The sequence below is a fragment of the Pollicipes pollicipes genome, unplaced genomic scaffold (genome assembly GCF_011947565.3).
Source record: "Pollicipes pollicipes isolate AB1234 unplaced genomic scaffold, Ppol_2.1 Scaffold_4881;HRSCAF=5763_pilon_pilon_pilon, whole genome shotgun sequence".
Lineage (NCBI taxonomy): Eukaryota > Metazoa > Arthropoda > Thecostraca > Pollicipedomorpha > Pollicipedidae > Pollicipes > Pollicipes pollicipes.
This window is the reverse complement of record NW_023596576.1, coordinates 51,148,904-51,171,711: the sequence shown is the minus strand read 5'-3', so window position 1 is coordinate 51,171,711 and position 22,808 is coordinate 51,148,904. Positions and strand designations below refer to the sequence as shown.

The 22,808-nt window shown below is 56.8% G+C and overlaps 2 protein-coding genes and 1 long non-coding RNA gene across 3 annotated transcripts; 2 read left to right on the top strand and 1 right to left on the bottom strand.

Moving 5' to 3' along the window:
• Positions 1-4,277: 4,277 nt before the first annotated feature.
• Positions 4,278-7,161, top strand: LOC119101411 (uncharacterized). Its single transcript, XR_005094553.1, has 3 exons — positions 4,278-4,541; positions 5,827-5,917; positions 7,075-7,161. It is a non-coding gene; the product is annotated as an uncharacterized LOC119101411 (long non-coding RNA).
• Positions 7,162-8,054: 893 nt separating this feature from the next.
• On the top strand, positions 8,055-22,265 carry LOC119101409 (ras-specific guanine nucleotide-releasing factor RalGPS1; the record flags this gene model as incomplete). The annotated part of the gene is made up of 7 exons (XM_037224740.1): positions 8,055-8,263; positions 9,114-9,256; positions 14,192-14,417; positions 15,303-15,461; positions 20,760-20,939; positions 21,478-21,599; positions 21,769-22,265. Coding segments are annotated over 7 exons (1,164 nt in total), but the record flags the coding sequence as incomplete, so codon positions are not given.
• Positions 9,886-14,168, bottom strand: LOC119101410 (uncharacterized). Its single transcript, XM_037224742.1, has 2 exons — positions 13,247-14,168; positions 9,886-10,190 (listed from the first exon to the last, which is right to left on the bottom strand). Exons 1-2 carry the CDS (start codon positions 13,579-13,581, stop codon positions 10,094-10,096), a joined length of 432 nt encoding a protein of 143 aa, XP_037080637.1. The 5' UTR covers positions 13,582-14,168; the 3' UTR covers positions 9,886-10,093.
• Positions 22,266-22,808: the final 543 nt, after the last annotated feature.

Below are 22,808 nucleotides of genomic sequence, written 5' to 3'. Positions count from 1 at the left end.
GCTCTCGCAGACGCTGCCGACGCCGCGCCACCTGTCGGCCCGCCAGGCAGCTGAGGCGCGGCTCAGCCCGCCCGCCGACCGCGCTGCAGCCGCACAAGGTCAGCTGGCGCCCCGGCACCACTGTCACACGTCAGTTTGGGGCCAGGGAGCTGCGCGGAGGGGTCAGCTAGGAGTCAGGGAGTTGCAGCGTGGTCAGCTGGGGGTCCGGGAGCTGCGCAGCAGAGTCAGCTGGGAGTCAAGAAACTGCACAGCGGGTCAGCTGGGGGTCAGTGAGTTGCGCAACAGGGTCAGCTGGGGTCAAAGGTCAGTTGGTATCTGGATTCCCCGCACGTGGGAGGTCAGCGGCGCTCGGAGATGTCGGGATGGTGGGGGACAGGAGCTGCCCACGCATGACTCTTGAGCGCCATGAGGCCTGAGGGCAGTGGGCACCCGGAGATCCCCCGCAAAGCGCCGGGGCGCAGAGACAGCCGTCTCGGGGTCATCACGCACCCGAAGGTTTTCCCATTACGAGATCAGCCGGCAGCCGGAGGGTCACCTGGAGCTGCCCCGGAGGTGCAGCGACGATGAGCTGGTACGACGTTGGCGATTTGCAGGGCTAGCCTGTAATTATCGCCTTTGGTTGTCGATTGGCCGGCCAGCCGCCAACTGAGCAGCGAGCCGCAGAGCGGGACCAGTCGGCCATGGTGATGGCGATGATTGCGACCCGCGCGGCCGCGATGCCTTCTAGAAGTCAACGCTCTCTGCATCCACTGATTGTAGGCCCACGCAAGTTTGGCGACAAGAAGCGTATTTTTCTGAAAGTTTTGCTGTGCAAATCGTGAGGATTTTAATTCGGCGTGGTTGATGAGATGGTTATTTTCCCCGAATATTGTATCATTGCCACGTTGTCGCCTCCCGGTTTGGTGACCATGGGTGAGGAAAAACTTCTAAAATTGGAAGACGCTGAGCAGCGCAGATCAAACGCGGGCCCAGAGCTCGGTGACCCGTGACTGCGGCGGGCGACATGAGGCAACGAATACTTTCGAAGGGGAGTATTGGACAATCGTTGGAAGAGAGCAATCGGCAATCGAAAATCTAGCTCATTTATCAACCAACATGGAAACATTATATATGGGTTATATGAAAGCCAGGATTGTATTTCTCTTTTTCTCTGGCAAAGTTAGTATCATACACCCCTTTGTCACATGTCGCGAAATGTGTTACCGTGGATGTCATCGCTAAGTTAAGGGGAATATCCCACCTTTGGGGCATGTGACAAAAACACAATGTAGTGAAAGCTCAGGACATGTCACGTCTAATCATAACACTGGGTAAGGCCACTGCAGCATTGTCAAGATAATAAAGATAGCAGTTGAACAATTTTCGGACTCAAATAACGCTGTCGACGCATTGTAACAGCACTACATTTCTTCCTTGTAGTCGCGACCACCGTCGTCATGACAACTGTCCTGAGCACCTCTATTGGTGCGAATAAAAGAACGTTTGTAATTGGCCTAGCGGGCGGCAAGGGCCTGCTACCGGGAAGTGCACTTGTTAAAATTTGAACCAGTGCGTCTGTGACCACGTGATGCTCCCAATACCAATGTCTACGTGCTCCTCGAAAAGGACCACCCATCGTGATAAACGCCGTGAGGGAGAAATCAAAGCCATGATATAACGTTTCATTGAATTCGCGGGATAATGGCTTCATGTTCGTATTCCTTTTTGTCTCAGCAGTGCTTTAAGCTTTCTTGGCATTAGCATTTTACGCGAACTTTTACATCTATTCGCGTTTAGCACACAAATCTTGTGACAAATTAGTGTGCTGCAAATGATACAGGACACTGATGTTGGAAAAGGAAAACAAATGAAATGTATTATTTTCGTAGAGGTGAGCAGAGAGTCAGGTGAGATTTTTCCCGCGGGAGCAGCTGCCTCAAATCGGAATTTTGAGCTGTTCAGGATTTCGAGAAAACCGGTATTACTGATAGAATCGCACGCGTCTGATCTCTCAATGAATAAAAAGTACAAAAAGGTGGGATACTCCCTTTGAGAGTCGGAAGGAGTCAGCATATGTAGATCTTACAGATGCTTATTGAAGTGTTGATTAAGAGCGATAATTGGCACAAGGAAGTAAGATCGGCTCACGTTATTCCGGGTGTGTGTGTGGCGCTTCGTTGTGTCATTGAGACATGCTCCTTAACATCCTGGAAGCCAGCGTGTTACATAAACAAGCACAGGCCAGGATACGTGGAAGAGAAGTCATACAAACTACGCATCACATGCATGAAAGCGCACGTCTTGCTGTGTAAAGCTGAGCGCAAGCTCAATGCTATGACGTAGTGTCGTCTGGTACATTTGCCTTGGTCTCATTTACGCGACACTTTAACTTGTTCGTAACATAGCTGGCCACACGCCAGCTTGAAGTAACGCGATGTCTTTAATTTGAGTCGCAATAATGAGTTGGACTTTAAGCACAAAATACGCAAAAGCCAAGCAAAACAAGCAAAAATGTGCGTCAGCTTTTCACATCCAGTTGTAAGAGATATATCTGGACCGTGACACATTTCCCCTCGCCTTCATCCGTATCGCCTTTTCACCTCAGGACGTCCTTGAGAATTACGCTTTTGCTCACTGTGCTCGGACTGGCCTGCGTCGGCCGTCGTCGGCGTCTGGGTTTGTCGATGTCGAGTTCGATCACTATAGCGATGAGGGAATGACAGGCCACCAGCAGATGGCGTAACTGGTCCACAACCGGCTGCGTTTGTTTCTGGCTTCACGCACTTCCTGGCTCCAGATGTCGATGGACGGTGACAGTGACTCGATCACGTCCGCTCCATTAACCATCACTTCATGCACGGGCGGGGGCATAGAGTACCGCTGACACAGTGACACTAACAACCGAGCCGTTTCCATGGCGTATTGTGCGCGCTCAGGTTTTCAGAAAGCAAGAATGAAGACATGGCAGGCAATATAACAACTTTTCTTTGAAGAAGCCTCGAAGCCTCGCGTGTCACTTCGCCAGATAGGTCCTTCCCCGTGATCTCGGCCACCAAGCTCATCCACTGTCCGTTGTGACCGTTGTATCATTTTCTTTCGCTCATTTACGACCGCTTTGTGTTTTGAAGCCACCTCTCAGGTCTTCACGGGCAGCCCGCACGATATGCGAATGGGCCCTCGAGAACAGCGATCCAAGCGTGGCGTCATCGAAAGACCAAATTGGCAATTCTCCGTGCGTGCAATGCGAGCTGATAACACGTTTAGGCCATTCGTTGGCTTCCCTGTTGCCCCGCACGCAGTGCGACGCGCTGCTCCTGGTGTCTGTTGGTGATTACGGGATTGCGTGGACGGCCGGCCGCCGCACCATCGCACTGCTGCTGGGGTCTGTGGACGATAACCTTACGGGATCGCGTGGACGGCCGGCCGCCGCACCATTGCACTGCTCCTGCTGTCTGTTGGTGATTACGAGATCGCGCGGACGGACGGCCGCCGCACCACCCGGTGCCCGACCAGCTAGCCGGTGGGACGCGGCTTCCGGCGGCCGGCTTATTAAAGCCTTCGTATTTTTTTCGATCTGTTCTGCCGTCATAACCTTTGTCCAAATTGTTCCCAACACACTGGGAAGCGCCCTGACTATAGTCAAAAGTGGACACAGGCGTAGCCTGTTCCGTCGCTCTCCACAACTGTTCTGCTCTTTTACTGTTTTAAGTACCACACATATGTCTCAAAATCATGTATTATTATGGCTTTAAAGGCCGTTCGTGTCAAATGCAATGCCAGCAGATGATAAAGCACGGCTTGACAGTCCTTTTCAAGACACGTTTTTATTTCTGAAGTTTGTTTTCGGAATATTTGTCATTCATGAATGCGTGACAAACATCCTATCAATTTATGGTAAAGTAGAAGCATCAAGTGACAACAAAAATGTCCAGCTTCTTACGCTTGCAAAACCGACACCAAGGGCTCGAGTGACTTCTGAAGGTGCTTTCATATGGCCTGATCAATGCGGCACTGGAGACCAACAAAAATAGACAGTTTCGCGCATGTCAGGAATCGATTGAGGCTTCTGCCAGTTTTGAAGCAGAATTAGCTGTGTGCGGCGCTCCAGTCGAGTGTAGCTGCTGCCGTGCCGCCCGTACCGCCTCGACGCTCCACCGTGCCGGCCAGCTCAGTGTGGCTGCCGCCGTGCCAACCGGGCTCTCCCGGCGCTCCACCGTGCCGGCCAGCTCAGTGTGGCTGCTGCCGTGCCCCCGGACGGACGTCGCGTCCGAGCTCGCCCGGGCGCTCCGTATCGTGGGCACCTCCGGCGGACAGGCAGTGACTGGAGCCTCTGTGGGCACATCCGGCAAACAGGCGAAGACCGGAGCCTCTGTGGGCACATCCGGCAAACAGGCAAAGACCGGAGCCTCTGTGGGCACATCCGGCGGACAGGCAGTGACTGGAGCCTCTGTGGGCACCTCCGGCGGACAGGCAGTGACCAAAGCCCCTGTGGGCACCTCCGGCGGACAGGCAGTGACCGGAGCCGTGCACGATGATTGTCGATCTGGTGACCGTGAATTCACGTAAGGTTTGATGTCAGGCAGAGGGGGTCGCTCCATACGAGCACCTCTAGCGCTGACAGTGATGATGGCCGGTGATGACCTTGAATTTTGCTCGAACGTGATTGTATACTTGTGTACTTCACTTAAATTTGCTCATTCGCCACCCGAAGTTCCTCCCGGACAAAATTAGCATGGGATCGTAGTGTTCCTTCCTCCAAGAAATGTCTTCTGTCCACTTGTGCCTACAATTCAGTCGTTTAGCTCTTCCTGTGGAAAACAGAGCTGCTTTTTAGGTGTTTTTACATTGATCACCTTGGAGTGAAGATTGCTACCTTAACAATAAGTCTTTGAACCGTTATCTGTATATTCTTTTCATGCCGATTTAAGTTTGACGCGCTGTTGCGATGGCTGTATTAGGTTAATTTGAAATAGGTCCCAATTTCCATGACAATTTAGGAAAGCCATCAGCATCTTTCAAATAAGCACACATCCTTAATTAGTCTGAAGCTCCTAGGTTTCACACAACACCCTCCGCATTTTACCGCGGTACATATTGTATATAAAGCCCTCACTCCAGCGCTTGTTGCCCATGCCGATGTGTTGCTGTAATGTACCTACTAATGCAAGGTGGTTGCTTCATGCTCTAATACCCCAGAGTTTTGATTTGAGACCCTCAGCGGTAACCGTGCCCTTGTCCATTTTCCGACGCTTTTCTGCCAGGCAGCCGTATCTTTCCCCGGGTAAAGGTGCGGGTGGGGGTGTCGGTCAGACCCTGGCGTCCCGGGCAGTCGCTCCCCTCCCCGGGTAAAGGTGCGGGTGGTGGTGTCGGTCAGACCCTGTCGCGACCCTAATCGGTATCATAACCAGCGATAAAGCCGTCCGCAAAGCCGCTGCTCCGAGAGCGGCTCGCCGCCGTTGTGCCTCGGTCGGCCAGGCCGGTGAGGGCCGCGCTGACGTATTATCGCAGACATTGCTGTCATGTTGACAAAGTACGCGCTGACACTCATGCACGTCATATTGGTGCACACACGGCGACCGGTGCACGCGTGAGGCTGCTGCGCGCGCCGAACCGCTGCGGGTGCATATTCGGCACAGGGCCACACGCCGTGGCGTCAACGAGATGCCTTGAGTCATGACAGACAGAGACGCTGGTTTGCGGCGGGTGTCACCTCGTCAGCAGTTGTCGCTCACTCCGCACACACTCACACATGGGGGCGCACACAAACCCTGGTTGGAAGTGTCACACATTGCCTGCTTTGTAGCACGGCAATGGATGCGCTGTGATGACATCGGTCGCGTTTTTCAGGTGGTCGATATGGCCTGTCGAGGAACAACTCGCGTCGCGCCAGCTGCCGCCAGTCCTCTGAGGAGAAGGTCACCACCTGCTTCAGCACCAGGTCAGCTCTGTGACTGGGGGGTCAAGCAGCCGCACCCGGCCGCGTGGTGGAACAAGGCCAGCACTGGCGCCCTTGTGCACGGTTGAGTGGGTGGTGAAACTTTATGGCCTCATTGTTGGTCAGGTCGGGATAAAAACAGTGGATTAGTCGATGTTAGTGGCCGTGAGCCCTGTTTCATTGTGTTTGCTATCTGGCGGACCACTCGAGCCGGATTCGTGAATGCACACGTATCTCATATGCTGTAATTTTCATCAGACGCTCTGCATGTAGTTAATGGCATTGACCAAAGACGGACCGTACGGCAACAGGGAACGGCAAACGGACAGTTGCATCGTGAAATCAGTTGCCGTCGGACGGTAGTGTCGTTTTGAGCCTGGCCGGTGCACGGGTCGTTCCCCGTCTCGAGGTGTCCGGGGCACACCGACTGCTGTCCGCCGCCTGCCTTGCCCTCGAGGCAGGCACGACCGGAGTGTTGGCGGTCGTTCCGTATGACCGCGGTCTCTCTCGGCGGTGAAATTAACTACGCCGCCGCCGTCTGTGTGTCGCTTTTATCGACAATGTCCGGAGAGAGGACCAGGCTAACCAATAGCCGGCGAGGCTATGAATCGAGGACAATGGGGTGACGGTGCCGGCCGAGTCATTTCTTGAATGTCGCGATATGTGGTCTCGCTAAATTGCCGCTGTGTGGCGCATGTTCACGTCACACAAACAAACACAGAAGGTGGTGGTGTTGGACCACGGTCAGTGTATTTTAGTTTCTTGCCATCGGCCTTTCGATATAGACCTGGAAATACGGCAAGGTTTTCTTTGATGGCCTCTTTATGACATACACGCAGGTTGCAGTCTTCTCGGGCATGTCGCAGTGTTGTCCGTCGAGTCGTGTCGGCATCACGAACTTGGCATCCGGCTCACAACGGAGGATCGTAATTTTACCCGATTTTCGTGGGAGTAAGCGGGCGTTACAAGTGTGTGGAACATGGTGTGCTCGGACGTATGGCCATGCGTGTAATGTCTCCCATTATCTGGAGCCCCAGAAAACCGGTGTGTATGCGTGCGACGGTGTTCCTCAGGTGGCCGGTGTAACGCTGCTCCAGCGCGTGCCGCGTGCGTTCGACGCCGCGTTGGCCGTGCGACTGACGGCGGCCCTCGGTCGGCAGTTTACCGCGAGCGGGCGGTGGCGGTCGGCCCACCTTCCTGGAGGTGCTCACCATCCCACCGGAGGAGTTCGCCTCGCAGATCACGCGGCGCCGACTGGGAGGTGTTCCGGCGCATCGGGGCCCGAAGAGCTCGCCTGCCTCGGCTGGAACCGGCGCGACAAGCATCGGCTCTCGCCCAACGTGGTCGCCTTCACGCGCCGCTTCACCAGGTGGGCGATGGCTGGGAGCGGGCTGGGAGCGGCTGGCGTCGGGCCGGGACTGGCTGGCGTCGGGCTGGGACGGCTGGCATCGGGCTGGGCCTGGCTGAGGTCGGGCTGGGACTGACTGCGTCGGGCTGGGACTGGCTGGACTGGGCTGGCGTCGGGCTGGGACTGGCTGGCGTCGGGTTGGAACTGGCTGGCGTCGGGCTGGGACTGGCTGGGACTGGCTGGCATCGGGTTGGGACTGGCTAGCGTCGGGCTGGGACTGGCTGGCGTCGGGCTGGGACTGGCTGGCGTCGGGTTGGAACTGGCTGGCGTCGGGCTGGGACTGGCTGGGACTGGCTGGCGTCGGGCTGGGACTGGCTGAGGTCGGCGTTGCCAGACTCGGCCAGCGGCGGATCACGTGCGAGCACTGTGAGTGCGCTGCGGGTGGACAGTGGCGAACCTGGTTCGGGTTCTCGGCCAGTGCCAGGCGGCAGGTGGCTGGCAGTGGACCTGGCTTTGACCGTTAAAGTCCTGGCCGGCTCAGTGGGGCGGGAAGGGTGGCCCCAAACCCCAGGGAGTGGCTGTTTTGCCTGGTCAGCGTGGTGAGACCGGGGACGGGCTCCGGCCGTCAGTGGCCTCCTCCGACCGCGATAGCCGGATGACCGGCTGTGGCGCGGTGACAGCGGTTGTCCTAACCGCCGTTTAGCGGGCGGCGGTAATGGGGCGGCGGTCGGCTCTGCTGCTGTGTAGGCTGCAGGACGCCAGCTCGGCTTGGGAGCCAGGCGATGACTTGATCGGCTTGCGAATACCGCACGCGTAAGGCTCGATCGCCGCCGCCAGGTGAGCTTCTGGACGGTGAAGGAGATCCTGAACGTGCGGAGCGTGAAGCAGCGCGCCGAGGTGCTGGGCCTCTTCATCCGCGTGGCCAAGCGGCTGCAGGAGCTGAACAACCTGCACGCCCAGTTCGCCATCATCTCGGCCCTGCAGACGGCGCCCATATACAGGTGGGTCAGGTCGCGGTCGGTTTCCGCACCGGCACGAGGCCCCGGGCTGGTCACGGTGAGAGTACTAGAGTCGGAACGGTTTGTTGAAAGGTGGAGCGCGTGTGTCTGTAACGGCGAATGTTAAGATTCCTAGCCAGCAGCCCAAGGCGTGCGTTGTTTGATCTCGGCGCTCCGCCTGTGGATAGCCGGTTTGCGCGGCCGCGCTGCAAGTCGGCAATAGTTCGCTTCCATCAGCCATTCCGTCAGCGGTACGCTGCCAGGTCGGGTCTTCATTAGCTGGGCGGTAGGGCGTGGACGCGCCAGTCAAAGGTCCGGGTTCGACCCCGCGCTGTGAGGTCCATATTGTCAGCGTCTCTGGGATGAACAATAGCGTCCCTCTGCAGCGCGGCTGACTGCGCTGTGTTGTGCTCGACAGCCTGAGCACGGACATAAAACCAAACGCGTGCAATGATGTCGCCGGAGCGTTAAATGACCGACATGTGTAGTTCTTAGGACAATTTCGTATTGACGTCACTGTGTTTAGCGTGGTGGACTAGATGTGCTGCGCTCCTTAGCTGGCAATACGCTTATGCCATCGTGTGAATGAAATATGATCCCAGGCGTTGGCTTTCCTTTACATGCTCCCTGCCTGGCTTCTTCGACGCTTGTCCTCAAGCTTGATGAAACTGAATAGCCTGCGTTATTCGCCGGCACGAAGTTTCGTGGAAATGGATATCATAGTCTGCTTCGGAACAGCGTTGAACTGTTGCCTGTTGCCGTGTGGGTGGGCCTTGGTTTCCCTGAGATGCTCTATCTTTGATGTAAGATACCATACTTCGCTATTTATATATTTACTCGTCTCGATTTACAGGTTGCAAAAGATGTGGGCACATCTACCGAAGAATTTGGTGCAGAAGTTTGACAAACAACGCGAGTTGTTTTTGGACGTGAACAACTGGGAAAAGCTTCGCGATAATCTATCGCGGACGAAGCTGCCATGCATACCCTACTTAGGTAAGCCATTTGTAGATGTGCCGCTCGTCCCAAGCAGCATGAAGAACACAGTGGACCGGCGACCTTGGGGCTGGACCCAGCGGCTGGCGCTCAAGTGGGCGGCGACGAATGGCTTCTTCCCGACATCCGGGGTGGTATTCCCTGTGTTTATAACACTGCCGTACGTTGCGCAGATGTCATTACTCTTGCACAGATGTTTTTAGCGCGGCTCGAGCATGATAAACAGGGCTGCCGGCCGCGTCACCGTCGGCGAGCATGTGCCGTGCTGGTGGCGGCCGGACGGGCCGTCTCCGGAAAACTGCGCGCCGTCTGGCTATGTGACGCGTGTGACGCTGGTGCCGGCTGGTGCTCGGCACGCGCCCGTGACGTTCGCGCCGGCTGTGGGCGCGCTCGGCGGTCGGGGCCCGCGCGCCCGGCGTCAGGGCGACTGCAGGGCCACCGCCGGCGGGCCTGGGTCCGCTCAGCGCCCCGCGCTCATCAGTGCCAGCAGCGCTGGCAGCGCCAGCAGGCAGCAGACGCCGCCGGCGCCTGGTCGGCCCGCTCCGTTACACATGCTCTGATCGCAGAAGCACATCTGCACCAGCCTGCCGGCAGAGGGGCGGAGAGTCAGAGGGGAGGGCGAGGGCGATGTGGAGCGGCGCCGGACGCGGAAGCAGGAGGGCGGCGCAGCGCTCAGCGGGCTGGCTGACGCGTCTCGCGCGGTGTCCGAAGCACCGCTGCCGGGCCTACAGGAACGGCTCGGCTGGCATCGAGCGAGCATCCACCACTGAACGGCCAGACATCGAGGACGGAACACGGCGTGGCCGGGCCCGCCGGGAAGCGAGTTTGGGGGCGCTCTTACCCTCCAGTGGAGGGATTCTCGACGAAGTCTGTGCAGCCGTTGGTCACGGTGAACCGGGTGGCCCCTGCGTCCTCCTCGGTGCCCTCCTGCTGGCTGAGGAGACACACCGGTTACCAGGCGGCAGCCGGGGGAGATCCGCCCAGGCGGCGCAGAATCAGAAGCCAGTTTTTAGAGCCAAAGGTCGATGACAACAAAACGCAAAATTGGGGACACAACTGAGTTTTTTCACATTTCCGGAATTACAAGCACATATACACGCTTTAAAAATGAAGTTTGGTTTACAAGCTTGCGTGTTCTGAAAAGAAATACAAAATCTTGACACATGTAATCTGAGCATAAACTAGGCACACACATGATACTATTGAACCGGCGTATTCCCATCGGCACCAATCCACGCCCCGCATACTCTGTACATGTACAGCCCTTTCCTGAACTAAATTTCATTCCACATGGGCCGTAATATACACATATATGAATGTTTATCAACCCATACACAGGCTTCAGAAAAACAGCGGTTTTCACGTAGGTTGAGTTCCTAGACTTATGTGGAGCCATGCATTCAGGATTATTTGTAGCATATGTGAAAAGCACTTTTACAGCCATCAACACAAATTCGAAGAACATAAATGAGCACGACATAGAGCTCACAACTATCTCGACCATAGTTGAAGTCAGAATCGTAGTGTTTGAGAACCCCAAATTGATGAAGGAAATATATGTTCGAGGACACCAGACCAGATCATTGACGCAAATATTACCACTGTTACAAGTGCATACGCACACGTCGAGTTAAGTTTCGTCTACTAAGCTAGGGGGAGTGGTGAGAACAACCCCCAAGTCTTGGATTGACCTCTTTGTAACATGAACCAGCCACAGAAAATGCCGCAGTACCAGCTGATTGGCATGGGACACGCGTCTATACTCCAGCATTTGTCATCCATGCGCTGTCCATTTGTTCAGCAAACCTGATGATCTGAATCTTCATGAAATGTACATGAAAGACTTGTGTACCTAGCGGCGGGTAATGGTAATCACTGGTGCGACATTTTCAAAACACAACTCCAGGCCGTCCAGTCCTGAACAAAGTTCCCAAGATTTCAAGCCCGATTAGTGGGGAATGGCGAGTCGAGGGCCCTACGAGTCAGCGATGTAAGTGATCAGTGGCTTGTTCTGTGTACGATAGAACCGTCTGGACGTATTCCCATGCGAGCGCGGGGAAGGGGTGCTCTGCTTGTCTGTTTGTCGCTGCTCTGAAGAGGAGCTGCCCTCAGAGCAGGCGCCAGCTTCAGAACTGGTGGGCTTTTGCCCCGCGCCCAGATAAGTGTCGGCGCCTGGCGGCTCCTTCAGACTAATCAGCAACTCGGCACCCGTCGGCGCATGTGCTGGCCGTATCTCGGCGCGGACTCCCCCGCCGTGCCCGCGGCTGGCCGTGACGTCACGGCGCTCTGGCCGCGGTGCCCGGCACGGGGCGTCACCGGCGCCTGCGCACCCCGGCTCCTGTTTATGTCCGGCGCAAACAGCCGGCTGGCTGTGACGGAGCCGGCCGGCGCCGCTGCACGCCGCCGCGACTGGGACGCATCCGCCGCGTCATCGGCCCGCTGCGCTCACCCCATCACTCATCACTCATCACTCATCAGTCTGCAAGCTGTTGGGGAAGATGACGAGCGCTCCATTGACCGGGTTTTTAGAGCAGAGCATCCTAAAGCGACGCGCTGGGCGGTATGAGATAAAAATACGTCGAAATTCGGAAACTTTAACAGCCGGTAGGGGGATGTGGACGTGTTGTAAAGAGGGGCGGCACGCCGTCATAAACCAACGTGTTTTGAAACTTGTGAAGCATGGTTTACGGCGTTCATGGTTATCTGGTTGCAGAGGAGATTTCAAGCGGCGAGTAAAACATTAAGCATGCTTTGCAATCCTGATCAACTTTGATGCAGGCCATTTCTAAGCCAAGGCCAAAGCCAAGATAGTATTTGGTCATCAAACATTGTTCTTCTAATTTGAATGCAGCTAGCCCGGAAATCGTCTGTTTGGGGAGTCTCTTGGGAGCTCTCAGTAACGCCTTGGTAGGCCAAAATGTTATGTTCATCATATAAGCATATGCTGCTGGTTTTGTCTCGTATGCCAATCAAATGTCAAGACAGCTCCCATTTTAGGGTCAGTGTAGGCATGTCTTGTATGTTGACCTTTCTCAGCAAAGGTCACGTGATGATGAGGGGGCAACACTAGCAAGGCTAAAGGCGAATGACGGCGTACAAGACTTGTACTCCAACACCTGTGGGGTAGAGGTCAACTGAGACCAGTGACCTATAACAACCTTTCGGGATAAATGTTAGTCGTGGTTAGAAGAACGAAGCTGATAGTACTAAAAATCAGAAAAATATGTGCATTATGCAATTAGGAGCATGCTTCTGAAAAGCCGGCAGGTAAAGATTAGCTTAGGTCAGCAACCCATGATAACGCCAGACTGCAATGTGGAGGTCTGAAACCAATCTAGACTATTAACCTGACATGAATTAATTAGACCTAAGAAGCTAATAACAACATCAGGAGGATAGCTCTGGACCCCCCCCCCCCCCCCCCGTTAGCGCGAGAGTCAACTAACAACAGAGCGAGTAGCCGGCACAAAACTGCGGAGAGTACAGCGGTACGTGACATCGCTCCATAGGAATTTGCCTCCGGGTCGATATTTGGTGTAGTTACGATGTTTTGGCAATACATATCGATATAGTGGCTCTGACATGTGTTGAAGGATTGAGGAGGGACTGGGACCCAGTTGTGTTGCGCGGTGCCGGCTTACATCAGCGGTGACCCTTTCTTGCAAAGCTTTCAGTAATATCGTCGTAAATAAGGAATGCTATCTAACAAGGCAATACAGGGTGTCAGTTGGAGCTGTTGATGACGTCACAGACTGCACACAATTTGCCTTGGCAGACAGGGTGGCCAATTGCATTGGGAATGCGGTCTCCAGTGCTACCATTAGCCTGGGAACGGTCTTGGTCAAATATAAGCGCCCATGCTTCTACGTCGAACGAAGGCCATGCGAATTCCAATGGTCAACGTGCTTTTATCGCGGCGTGATATAGGGCAAGGCACTGGGCGTGTATACGTGTGCATGTGCGTGCGTGTGTGCTGTGGGCTCACGGTACCTGAAGCGCGTGCTGCCGCTGCAGCCGCGGCGCGTGCGGTACTTGTTTGGCACGCCGGGCTGGTCGCTCTCCCACACCTCGACGGTTTTCATGCAGAAGAAACTCAGCTGTTCGGGGCAGAGGAACTTGTAGTCGAGCCGCCTGCCCCGCGGGATGGACACCCAGCCGCTGTCGGTGCAGTGGTCGTCCGGGTCAGTAGATTCGCCCGTGCACTGAAAACAGTAGAAGGCCTTGCGCTTGGCGGTGCTCCGCCTGGTCCCGCTGCAGAGTAGGAGAGTGACGAGGAGTCGCGCACCAGGACGCATGGCGGACAGGAAGGAGGAGGAGTCGCACATCCGGCCGTTGGCTCGCAAGCCGGACAAACCCCGGGCTAGTCTTCGCTAATGCGCCGCTTGTCGTACTTGAATTTGATGACTGAAGTGAAAATTAAACGTTGCTTCGTGAAAACTTTGCGGAAAATTTTGCTGAAGTCCCAGTCAGTTCATGGCTTTGTTTTCAGAGAACCTACGACCTCGACATTAATAAAAACCCGTCCGAGATCCTCCATGCGATGTTCGAGCGATGTCCCCTATAAATGAAGATCACGAGCCGGCGGTCCGGAGCTGTCAGGGCGAAGTCCGTTATGCGAGCTGTCGGGCGCTTCCACTCTGTTGCGGTTTGGCAGGCTACTCAGGCACATTATGCACTCGGTGTTATGCTGGATATTGCGCACCACTCGTTAGGCTTACCTTGGTGTCTCAGGTCGGTGAAATTAAATAGCGCAGCTTACTGACGCAAGGCCATGCTGTCAGAAAATGTTCCGCTGGATCAGGCACCACCACACGTACAGCTAGTTCTTGTCCAGATGAATTTTCCAGCGCCCAGCCTCTGAACTGGTCCAGCGGCGTGCGTGTCACTTACCCTACAGTACCGGCCCGTACGTGACGGGCGCGCTGTTCGTTTCAGGTCTGTACCTGACGGACCTCGTGTACGTGGACATGGCACACCCGCAGTCGGGCGGCCTCGAGTCGTCGCAGCGGCGCAACCTGATGAACAACATCCTGCGCACCATCTCCGAGTTCCAGCAGTCGGACTACTCGCACCTGCCGTTCAACCCGCGCGTCAGCAGCTACCTGGCCGCCATCCGCTACATCGACGAGCTCCAGAAGTTCATCGACGAGGACAACTACAAGTGAGCCTGGTGTTGGCGCGTGCGGCTGCTGTCGGATGAGCGGGGAGGGAGGGGGGGGGGGGGGGTGCGGGGCGGGTGCTCGTAAGAGCTGGGGTGCGGCGTGCCTTGCGTGAGCTGAGACTCGTCAGACCGCTGGAGCTGGACCGGCACGTCGACCGTGGGCGGACGAGGATGAGCGGATGACGGAGGAGGTTCTCAGCGCCATTGAATGCCTTCGAACGTTCCTGTGCTGTTACACTTGAGCCGCCGGAGTATGGAACTGTGGACCCACGCTGGCGCGACGCGCTGTACGTTAGGGGAGGGGGGGGGGGGGTGTCACTGCAGCTGCGTCCACACCTTGGCCCGGTTTACGTTCTTCGCGTCCGTCCACGAGTTGGCTTCGGGCTGCCGTCTGGCTGGCTCCTGGTGTTGTGCGGACTGTTGCTTTGGCCGCGTCCCTAGTCCGACCCTTTCGTTGTGTGCTACAGCTCATTCGAGGTCTGATGATGATGTGTCTGTGCACGTGTCGGGCAGACTGTCGCTGCAGCTGGAGCGGCAGGCCCAGTCTGTTAGGTCTGATGATGATGTGTCTGTGTACGTGTCGGGCAGACTGTCGCTGCAGCTGGAGCGGCAGACCCAGTCTGTTAGGTCTGATGATGATGTGTCTGTGCACGTATCGGGCAGACTGTCGCTGCAGCTGGAGCGGTAGACCCAGTCTGTTAGGTCTGATGATGATGTGTCTGCGTACGTGTCGGGCGGACTGTCGCTGCAGCTGGAGCGGCAGACCCAGTCTGTTAGGTCGGATGATGTGTCTGTTCACGTATTGGGCAGACTGTCGCTGCAGCTGGAGCGGCAGACCTAGTCTGTTAGGTCTGATGATGATGTGTCTCTGCACGTGTCGGGCAGACTGTCGCTGCAGCTGGAGCCGCAGACCCAGTCTCCGGCGCAGTCGAGCTCCAGTCGCGAGTCGGTGGAGGAGCGCGAGCGGCTGGGCGCCGCGCCGTCCTCGCCGGCTCGTCAGGTGGCCGCGCAGGCCCACCGGCGCGCCTGCAGCCTCGGCGTCAAGTGAGTGACGCCCGACCGCGGCATGGCTGGGCGCTGTGCTACTCAGCAGTCCCCGCAAAGTGAGCGGGCCCGGAGCTCCTGGAGTGCGCGATGCTGTGATTTGCCTGCCCTGCTTAATTTTGAGCTGGGTGCGCTGCTGGTCATTGCGAAGCTTCCTGGTGGAGGGCGCATCTTTTCGGGAAACACGGGAGACCCCTTAGTCTGCCATCCGTGAAGTTTGAAGGCATATTGTGTCTTGCGACACCCGGCAGTCACCCCACCTCCTCATGCGGGGATGTCACGCCGGTGAGATGTGTATGTCTTGTGTCTGAGCTGCCAGGATGATGCCCTGTGATGCTCACACTAGCACTAACTCAGTTTGTCTCCGATCGTTCATATTTACACAGCGTCGATGAATGGGGTCTAGCTCAAGTTTTGCAGAAGCCGCCGCGGTGGTCCGCACGGCCACCCCTGTGTCGCAAGAGCGATATTGAGATGGCGTCATATAGGCCCGTCTTAACAGGCGCGGCGACCAAAGGCAGCCGACAGCCCCACGTGCAGACAGGTCCGCCGCTCACTGGTTCAATACCCGCCTGGTCAATTACTGTGAACCTTCGCGTTCGCGCTCGCGTAGGCGTATCACCCCTCCCCCCTCCTCCCCTCTGGGCCGCAGTGCAGCGACCCCGGTGTCCCCCGAGCTGCAGTCCGCCGCCTCGGTCCCCGCTGCGGTCCCGCCGCCCCGCGCGCCGTGCGTCACCGCCGTGCGAGCCATTGTGGGCCGGCGCCGCGCGCGTTTGGCTCGCCTCTGCGGTCGGCGGCCGCCCGTGTGCGGGCACGCGTGCTGCGGTGGGGCGGCCTTGGCGCCGGAGGAGGGAATGCGCGTCGCTTCCGGCGGACACGTGCGTGCGGACTGGGGGGCCGGAGCCGGTGTGTCGTGCGGCTGCTCCACCGACGACGTTGGCCTTTGCTACGGAGATCACGGCTATAGTTCAGTGCAAGGTAGTCTGGTTGTGGGACATTTTCTAACCGTGAAATGTACAAATGGTCAGTAGATTGTAGCATACCCAAGAAGTAAATAAGATATATTTATAACTACCTTTCTGGGCCCTGGCGACCCCTTTCTCGAATTGCGTTTGGAAATTAGCATGACGGGCCGGGTCAATTTACAATCCCTCGTGCCAATCTCCCCAAACGCCCGTTGACATGCAGTGAAGGAACGTTAAATGAAAGTCAGCTGAAGCAGGCAAGCGCATGTTGATTAGCTGCCTCACTACTGTCAAAACGCCCATTTAGGCATTCATGCATGAGCGGCATTTTAACACGGTGTCTGTTCGTGGGCGGAGACAAAAACGCACGGCATTTAAAACGGGCTTTGGTATCACGGCACGGCCAAACTTTCAGCAGTTAACTGCCCATCAAACAGTCTGAACACATTCCTTCGTCCAAGCCATTCAGTAAGAAGTAAGATTCGCGTGTTATCGTGATTGAGCTTCTATATGCTATGTCATTTAAGCCGGAAAACATCACTTTTTAGCGCACATCAGAACCCACGTAAGCTATTCGAAATTCAAAGGTCCCCACTGCTACCCATTTCAGGCCCACTCCCTGATCTGGGAGTTCCTTTTGATCATGCCGGATTCAGTAGTTTTTTTTCGATAATTTTCATCGCGCGGGAGAACATTGAAGCCATCCCACGGGATGTCGTGCGGCGTGTTTGCTGCGCGTCCGATGACGGCGGATTTGTTTACATGTACCTTTCGTAGGAGTCGTCCATGATGCGGATGTGAAGACGGTCCGATGTCTGTTCGTTCTTGTGGCGTTGGGACAGCCCGTCTCGCCAACATAACCAGTGTTACACTTACAAGTGGTGTCATGGACTCCCCTTCAGTTTGACTTTGCGATGCCAAATGTTTCGGCTGCACGCGCAGCGTGTTCCGCTAAGTAGCGCCAGGCGAGGAGCCTGCGTCGAGCGCGGAGAGGTGGGAGAAGCAGCGTCAAGTATCGTTGGCCACTCGCCCAGCGCTGCTTCGCAGAGCAGGCAGGCGTGACGAGAAGGATGCGGCACCAAAAGTCAAACTAAGGTTGATAGTCCGCAGCATGAGTTGCGAATGTAGCGCCGCTGACCTTGGCGAAACGGGCTGTCCAGTCGCCACGGGAACAGGATCACAAGAGATCGGCCATGTCCGAACATGCAGAAACTTCCAGCACAACATGCAGTGGGACGACTTGGAATTTAACGACGCAAGGCCATTACTGGACCGGAAAAGTGGCAGTTCAACGTTACTAAAAGAAGAAAACGCACCTCAATAGAGACTGGGGCAGGACTTTGCGGGGTTTGGATCTTTTCTGGTTAAGTTCGGTATATGTGACTGTTGACATGCAAAACAATTTTTGTTGAGCGTGATAAAGTAAGGCAATTTTGCCTGAATGATGTTTACATTTTATGTTGCATTGTGTTACCTTCGTGTTATGTCACATTGCGTGACCCTTTGAATCCTCAAATAATTGTCATTGCAGGATAAGACCTTCCAAATGACTGAGCTGCCGATTCGCCTTAAAGCTAACTTCAAAGCTGCACGAAAACATTGCAACGTACGAAGAAAACTCGTGAAAAGAAAAATGTCATGTAACTTAACGACTTGTACTGTATTAAGCACCTTTCTTAATGCTTAACTCAAACACTCCTTAGTATACACAATCCTTTATGATGGTGCCTTCTGTATTGTGTGGACAAGATCTCATCTCCAATTTACGAACAGCATTTTCCACGCAGTGTTAAATTTCCTGGAATGAGCTAGGATCCTTCACATTAGAGTCACATACACAAATATCCACCCGGGTTCACAGTGAAACCCAGAAGTGGTCAACTAGTTGAATCCAGTTATAACCGGTTACAACCACCTACATGCCTCTGCTAAGCAAGAATGCGCCATGTATACAAGGGCTCTAAGACGTCTTGACTTGTGTATGATCACATTAGGAACGTTAGAGCGGCGTCTGGTCCCATGACGTAGTAAGCGTACTCGCCCGGCGGACCGTCGCTCTTGCCGTCTGACTGGTGTGTTGGGGCGGCGCGAGCGCGCGTGTGACGGGTGGCGCGCGGCCGGCCGCAGGACGCGCAGCATGAGCCTGCCTCGCGCCGGCTCCTGTCGCCTGCCCCCCTGTGTGTGCGGCCAGAATCACCACGTGGGCCCCGGGTGAGTGGCGCGCGCCCTCCGGCGGCCGGCCGGCCCCGCCGGTTGGCCGCGCCCCCGCCGGTTGGCCGCGCCCCCGAGCGGGGCCGCTGCCCAGCTCTTCACTCTTCTCTGGCTCGAGTGTCGTGCGTAGGAGGCGGCGCACGCGTGGCGGGCGCGACCCCGGCCAGGGGCGGGTGTGACCCGGCCGAGGAGGCTGGCGTGCCCCGACCGAGGTCGCCATCCACGTCTGGTGCGGATGGCGTGGAGTGCACTGAGACGATGGCCGCTGCTTTCGATGTGCACTCGTGGCCGGAGTATGGAAATCCAAACCCAGTAGCTGTAATGACTGGCTAGTGTGTGCTAGTACAGCGTGGCCAGTTGGTCGGACCGAAAAGAGGCGATATTTTAAAGGTCGGCTTTCGAACCAAACGCAAAGTTGTCTTAGAACTTTCATGGGATTTCGTGACCAGAACGGAATCGGTAGGTTTCGAAAACAGTCATTATGAAATTCAGCTCGACGGCCCATCCTAGCGGCCAGCATGTGTTGCTCACTGATTCATGCTATGCTAGACTGTATTAGCTAATACGTTGTCCATGCTTTCCGTGTTTTCTTTGTGCATGACTATTAATTTTGTACTGAGCTTTGCTTTTGACGCACTTTCATATTTCTCCATTAAATCGCCGCCTTACTGCCTGCTCATAGCCAACTGTAATCCACGCTGTCGAATTTACCGACTAATTCTGACACGTCACAGGTACGCCGCTGACGCATTTTCTCACTCCCTTTCTCCGTTTTCTCGCTCCCTTTCTCCGTTTTCTCGCTCCCTTTCCCCGTTTTCTCTCTCTCTCCTGTTTTCTCGCTCCCTCTCTCCGTTTCTCCCTCGGCTTTTCCCCTTCCTGTCTCCGGACAACTTACGCCCATGCTCTCCAACACTCAGACATCCATCAGCCAATCCGGCCAGCTGGTGCCTGAGATCCTGTGACGTCGCTTAGCATCTCCGCAGCCCGTGCGCGCGGGCTCCCTGCGACCGCAGCGTGTCCCGGACCGCTGCCGCGCCGCGCTGCCCAGCCTGCCCGGGGCCGTCGCTCCCCGCGTACTAACGACCGATGCGGCGCGGTCCGGCAGCCTGCCGTCGGGCGCCGCCCCGCGCCACCTGCTCGACGACTCGGTGCTGAGCGCCGGCGACGCCATGTGCGCCTCGCTCTACCTGCCGGACGGCGAGGGGGGCCGGTCGGCCGACGGCGACCACGTCTCGGCCAGCCTGCCCATGCTGTGAGTGGCGGCGGGTCAGGCGGCGGCTGGCGCCGGCCCGTCGGCCCGTGGCAGCGGCCGGACGCGGCCGCCCGCTGCATGCCTCTGTCACGAGTCCGCGGAGCCGTCGGCGTGCCCCAACACCCCGAGCGACACCATCGAGTCCGTGGACCTCCGGTGTGTCGTCGGATAGCTGTGCCGTGTTCGCAGGCTGCCTATGCTGTGTTCGTGCGTCGTTGGATGGTCTGTGACAGATCTGTCTGTAGGCAGGTTCAGCAACATGTGACAGATCCATGTGTGACAGGTCGGCTGTCATGTACGCCCGTCGCATGTATGTAAAATGTGTATGGTGTGGCTGCATTGCTAACACGCTTACCTTAACGACGCCGGTGGCGGTTTCTGGTCTTGCCGCATTTACGGACCACCCGTTCTAGACATGGCTGGGACCAGCATGCGTCGTTGTTGGTGGGGTTCGATGACCCGCCTTCACCGATCAGGGTGAGCGGCGACGGCGGCGAGCTGTTGATGGAGGGTGGTGACCTGGTCTGACCCTTACCCCCTCCCATCCGGGCCGGAGAGGACGATAAGCTGAAGATGGAGCCTGGCGACCCTTTCTCTCCTCAGGGGCGGCGCGAGTGATAGGCTGGGGATGCGGCCTTAATTGCTAGACTTGCACTTGATTCCATTTGAGCGGAATCGATTCCGAACCCGAATAAAGCGAATAGAGCCTAATGTTATTCTGGTTCAGAGACGGTTGTTCAGGGGTAATTTGGTATATATATATATATATATATATATATATATATATATATCCTCGACCGTCGTTCTCACATTCAGGGCGAGTGTGACGAGCTGGTGATGGAAGCTGATGGCATACTCTCTCGTGCGCAGGGACGGCGAGTGTGACGAGCTGGTGATGGAGGCTGGCGCCGTCTGCACGCTGCAGGGCTGCCTGCGCCGCAAGACGCTGCTCAAGTCGGGCCGCCGCCCGCCCGTGGCCACCTGGCAACGCTACTGGGTCCAGCTGTGGGCCGACAGTCTCGTCTACTTCAGCTGCAAAAAAATCAAGTGGTACGTGCCCTGGACGCCATCTTTTACGGCTGGCATTGTGGGCGCTGCAGGTGCAGGCGGCGGGGATGGATCGTCGCCCCCGATTGCAATTTTGAAATGTGCCATGGTCCTTGCTCACGTTGAGTGTATACGATGAATCTTCAGGAGACGTTGCGTGTTTAGATATTAAGGGCGTCGGACTGGCGTCGGTACGCGGGAAAACTAGGTTCTGATCCAAAGACTGCTAAGTGATGATGTACATTGTTGAAACTCGTCTGCAAGGCCAGATCATTGAATCATAGAATGGTGTTTGCTTCACACAGCGCTACTAGCAGACTAAATGGTTAATAAAGATTGGTTCCATACATTGTTGAAACTCGTCTGCAAGGCGAGAGCATTAAATCATAGAATGGCGTTTGCTTCACACAGCGCTACTAGCGCACTAAATGGTTAATTAACATTGGTTCCGTATGCCGTCGTCAATCCCAAACCGCTACCTGACAACCACAAGTCATCGGCAGCAGCCCTCTCCCCTCACGTAACACGCCCTTCTTCGCAGCACGGAGCGGAGCGACTTCAAATCAGAGCCGAGCAAGATGCACACGATCCGCCACTGGTCCGTGCACGTGGACGACGTGTCGTGGCTGAAGGACACCTTCATCCTGCAGAACCCCGCCTCAGGTGAGTAACTGATACGTCACGAACTGCTCGGCCGCTGTGTGGTGCGCACTATCGTACTACCGGACGCGGACGAGATCCACATTGTAGCGACTTGCACGACGCGCGCAGTGCAGTGCTGCCGCCTGTCGGGGCCCACCGTAACCCGCGCGTTAACTGTCTCGTCCGGCAGGTGACATGTACAAATTCCGCGCGTCTAGTCAGGGCAAGGCCGAGGAGTGGGTGAAGCAGCTGCACGACGCGGCCATCGGACTGCGCGCGCAGCCCCTGCCGGCCAACCTCATCAGCTTCGAATGACACCGGGCGAGGGGTGCCCCTGCGATCGGCGGTGCCGAAGAGGCGAGGGGTATCCCCGCGGCCGGTGTTGCCGAACGGGCGAGGGGTACCCCCGAGGCTGGCGGTGCCGAAGAGGCGAGGGTTGCCCCCGAGGCCGGTGGTGCCGAATTAGTGAGGGGTGCCCCCGAGGCTGGCGGTACCGAAGGAGCGAGGGGTGGCCCCGAAGCCGGCGGTGCCGAAGGAGCGAGGGGTGGCCCCGAGGCTGGCGGTGCCGAAGGAGCGAGGGGTGGCCCCGAGGCTGGTGGTGCCGAACGGGCGAGGGGTGTCCCCGAAGCCGGCGGTACCGAAGGGACGAGAGGCCCCCGAAGCCAGCGGTGCCGAAGGGTTCACAGCGGCGCCCCAGCGTGCCAGCGGCCTGGAGAGCGGCGCCTCTCTGGGGACGAAGGCGCCCCACGCCGGCCTGACGGACAGCGCAGCGCTCCGGGCGGCCAGCGGATAAGAGCCTGAGGTCTCCCGCCAGACGTGCAGGAGCGCTGGACCGACGACATGGAGGACAGGCCTGGGTGATAGGTGCTCCCCGGAGGTGCTCGGCGCCCCGGGCGCCCCATGGAGGTGTGTAAGCATCCCATCCCGTCCTTGCGAATGTTCGGGTGTCCCGTACTGTCCCGGGAGACTTGGAGGCGTCCTGGGTCATCACCATCGGGTGTTGGGCGCCGTGGACCTGCCGCGGGGAGAGAAGCACTCGCAGCGGAGCTGAAAACGTGACCGGGCCCCCGCAGCTGCACGGGCGCGCGGGGAATACCGACGAAGCCAGGAGTACAGCGGGGCCCACGAGCCTAACGGGGTACGCTATTCTAGTCCATGGCAGCAATGCTCAAAGGAGCACAAGTCTGAGGTGCCGTGAATGCGGGACTGGATGCAGTCTATGTGCTTGCG

Coding starts and splice junctions, on each gene's coding strand:
- LOC119101410 (XM_037224742.1), bottom strand. CDS start 13,581: ATGTGCGACTCCTCCTCCTTCCTGTCCGCCATGCGTCCTGGTGCGCGA. Junction 10,191..13,246: donor AGCGGCAGCACGCGCTTCAG/GTACCGTGAGCC, acceptor GTGTCTCCTCAG/CCAGCAGGAGGGCACCGAGG.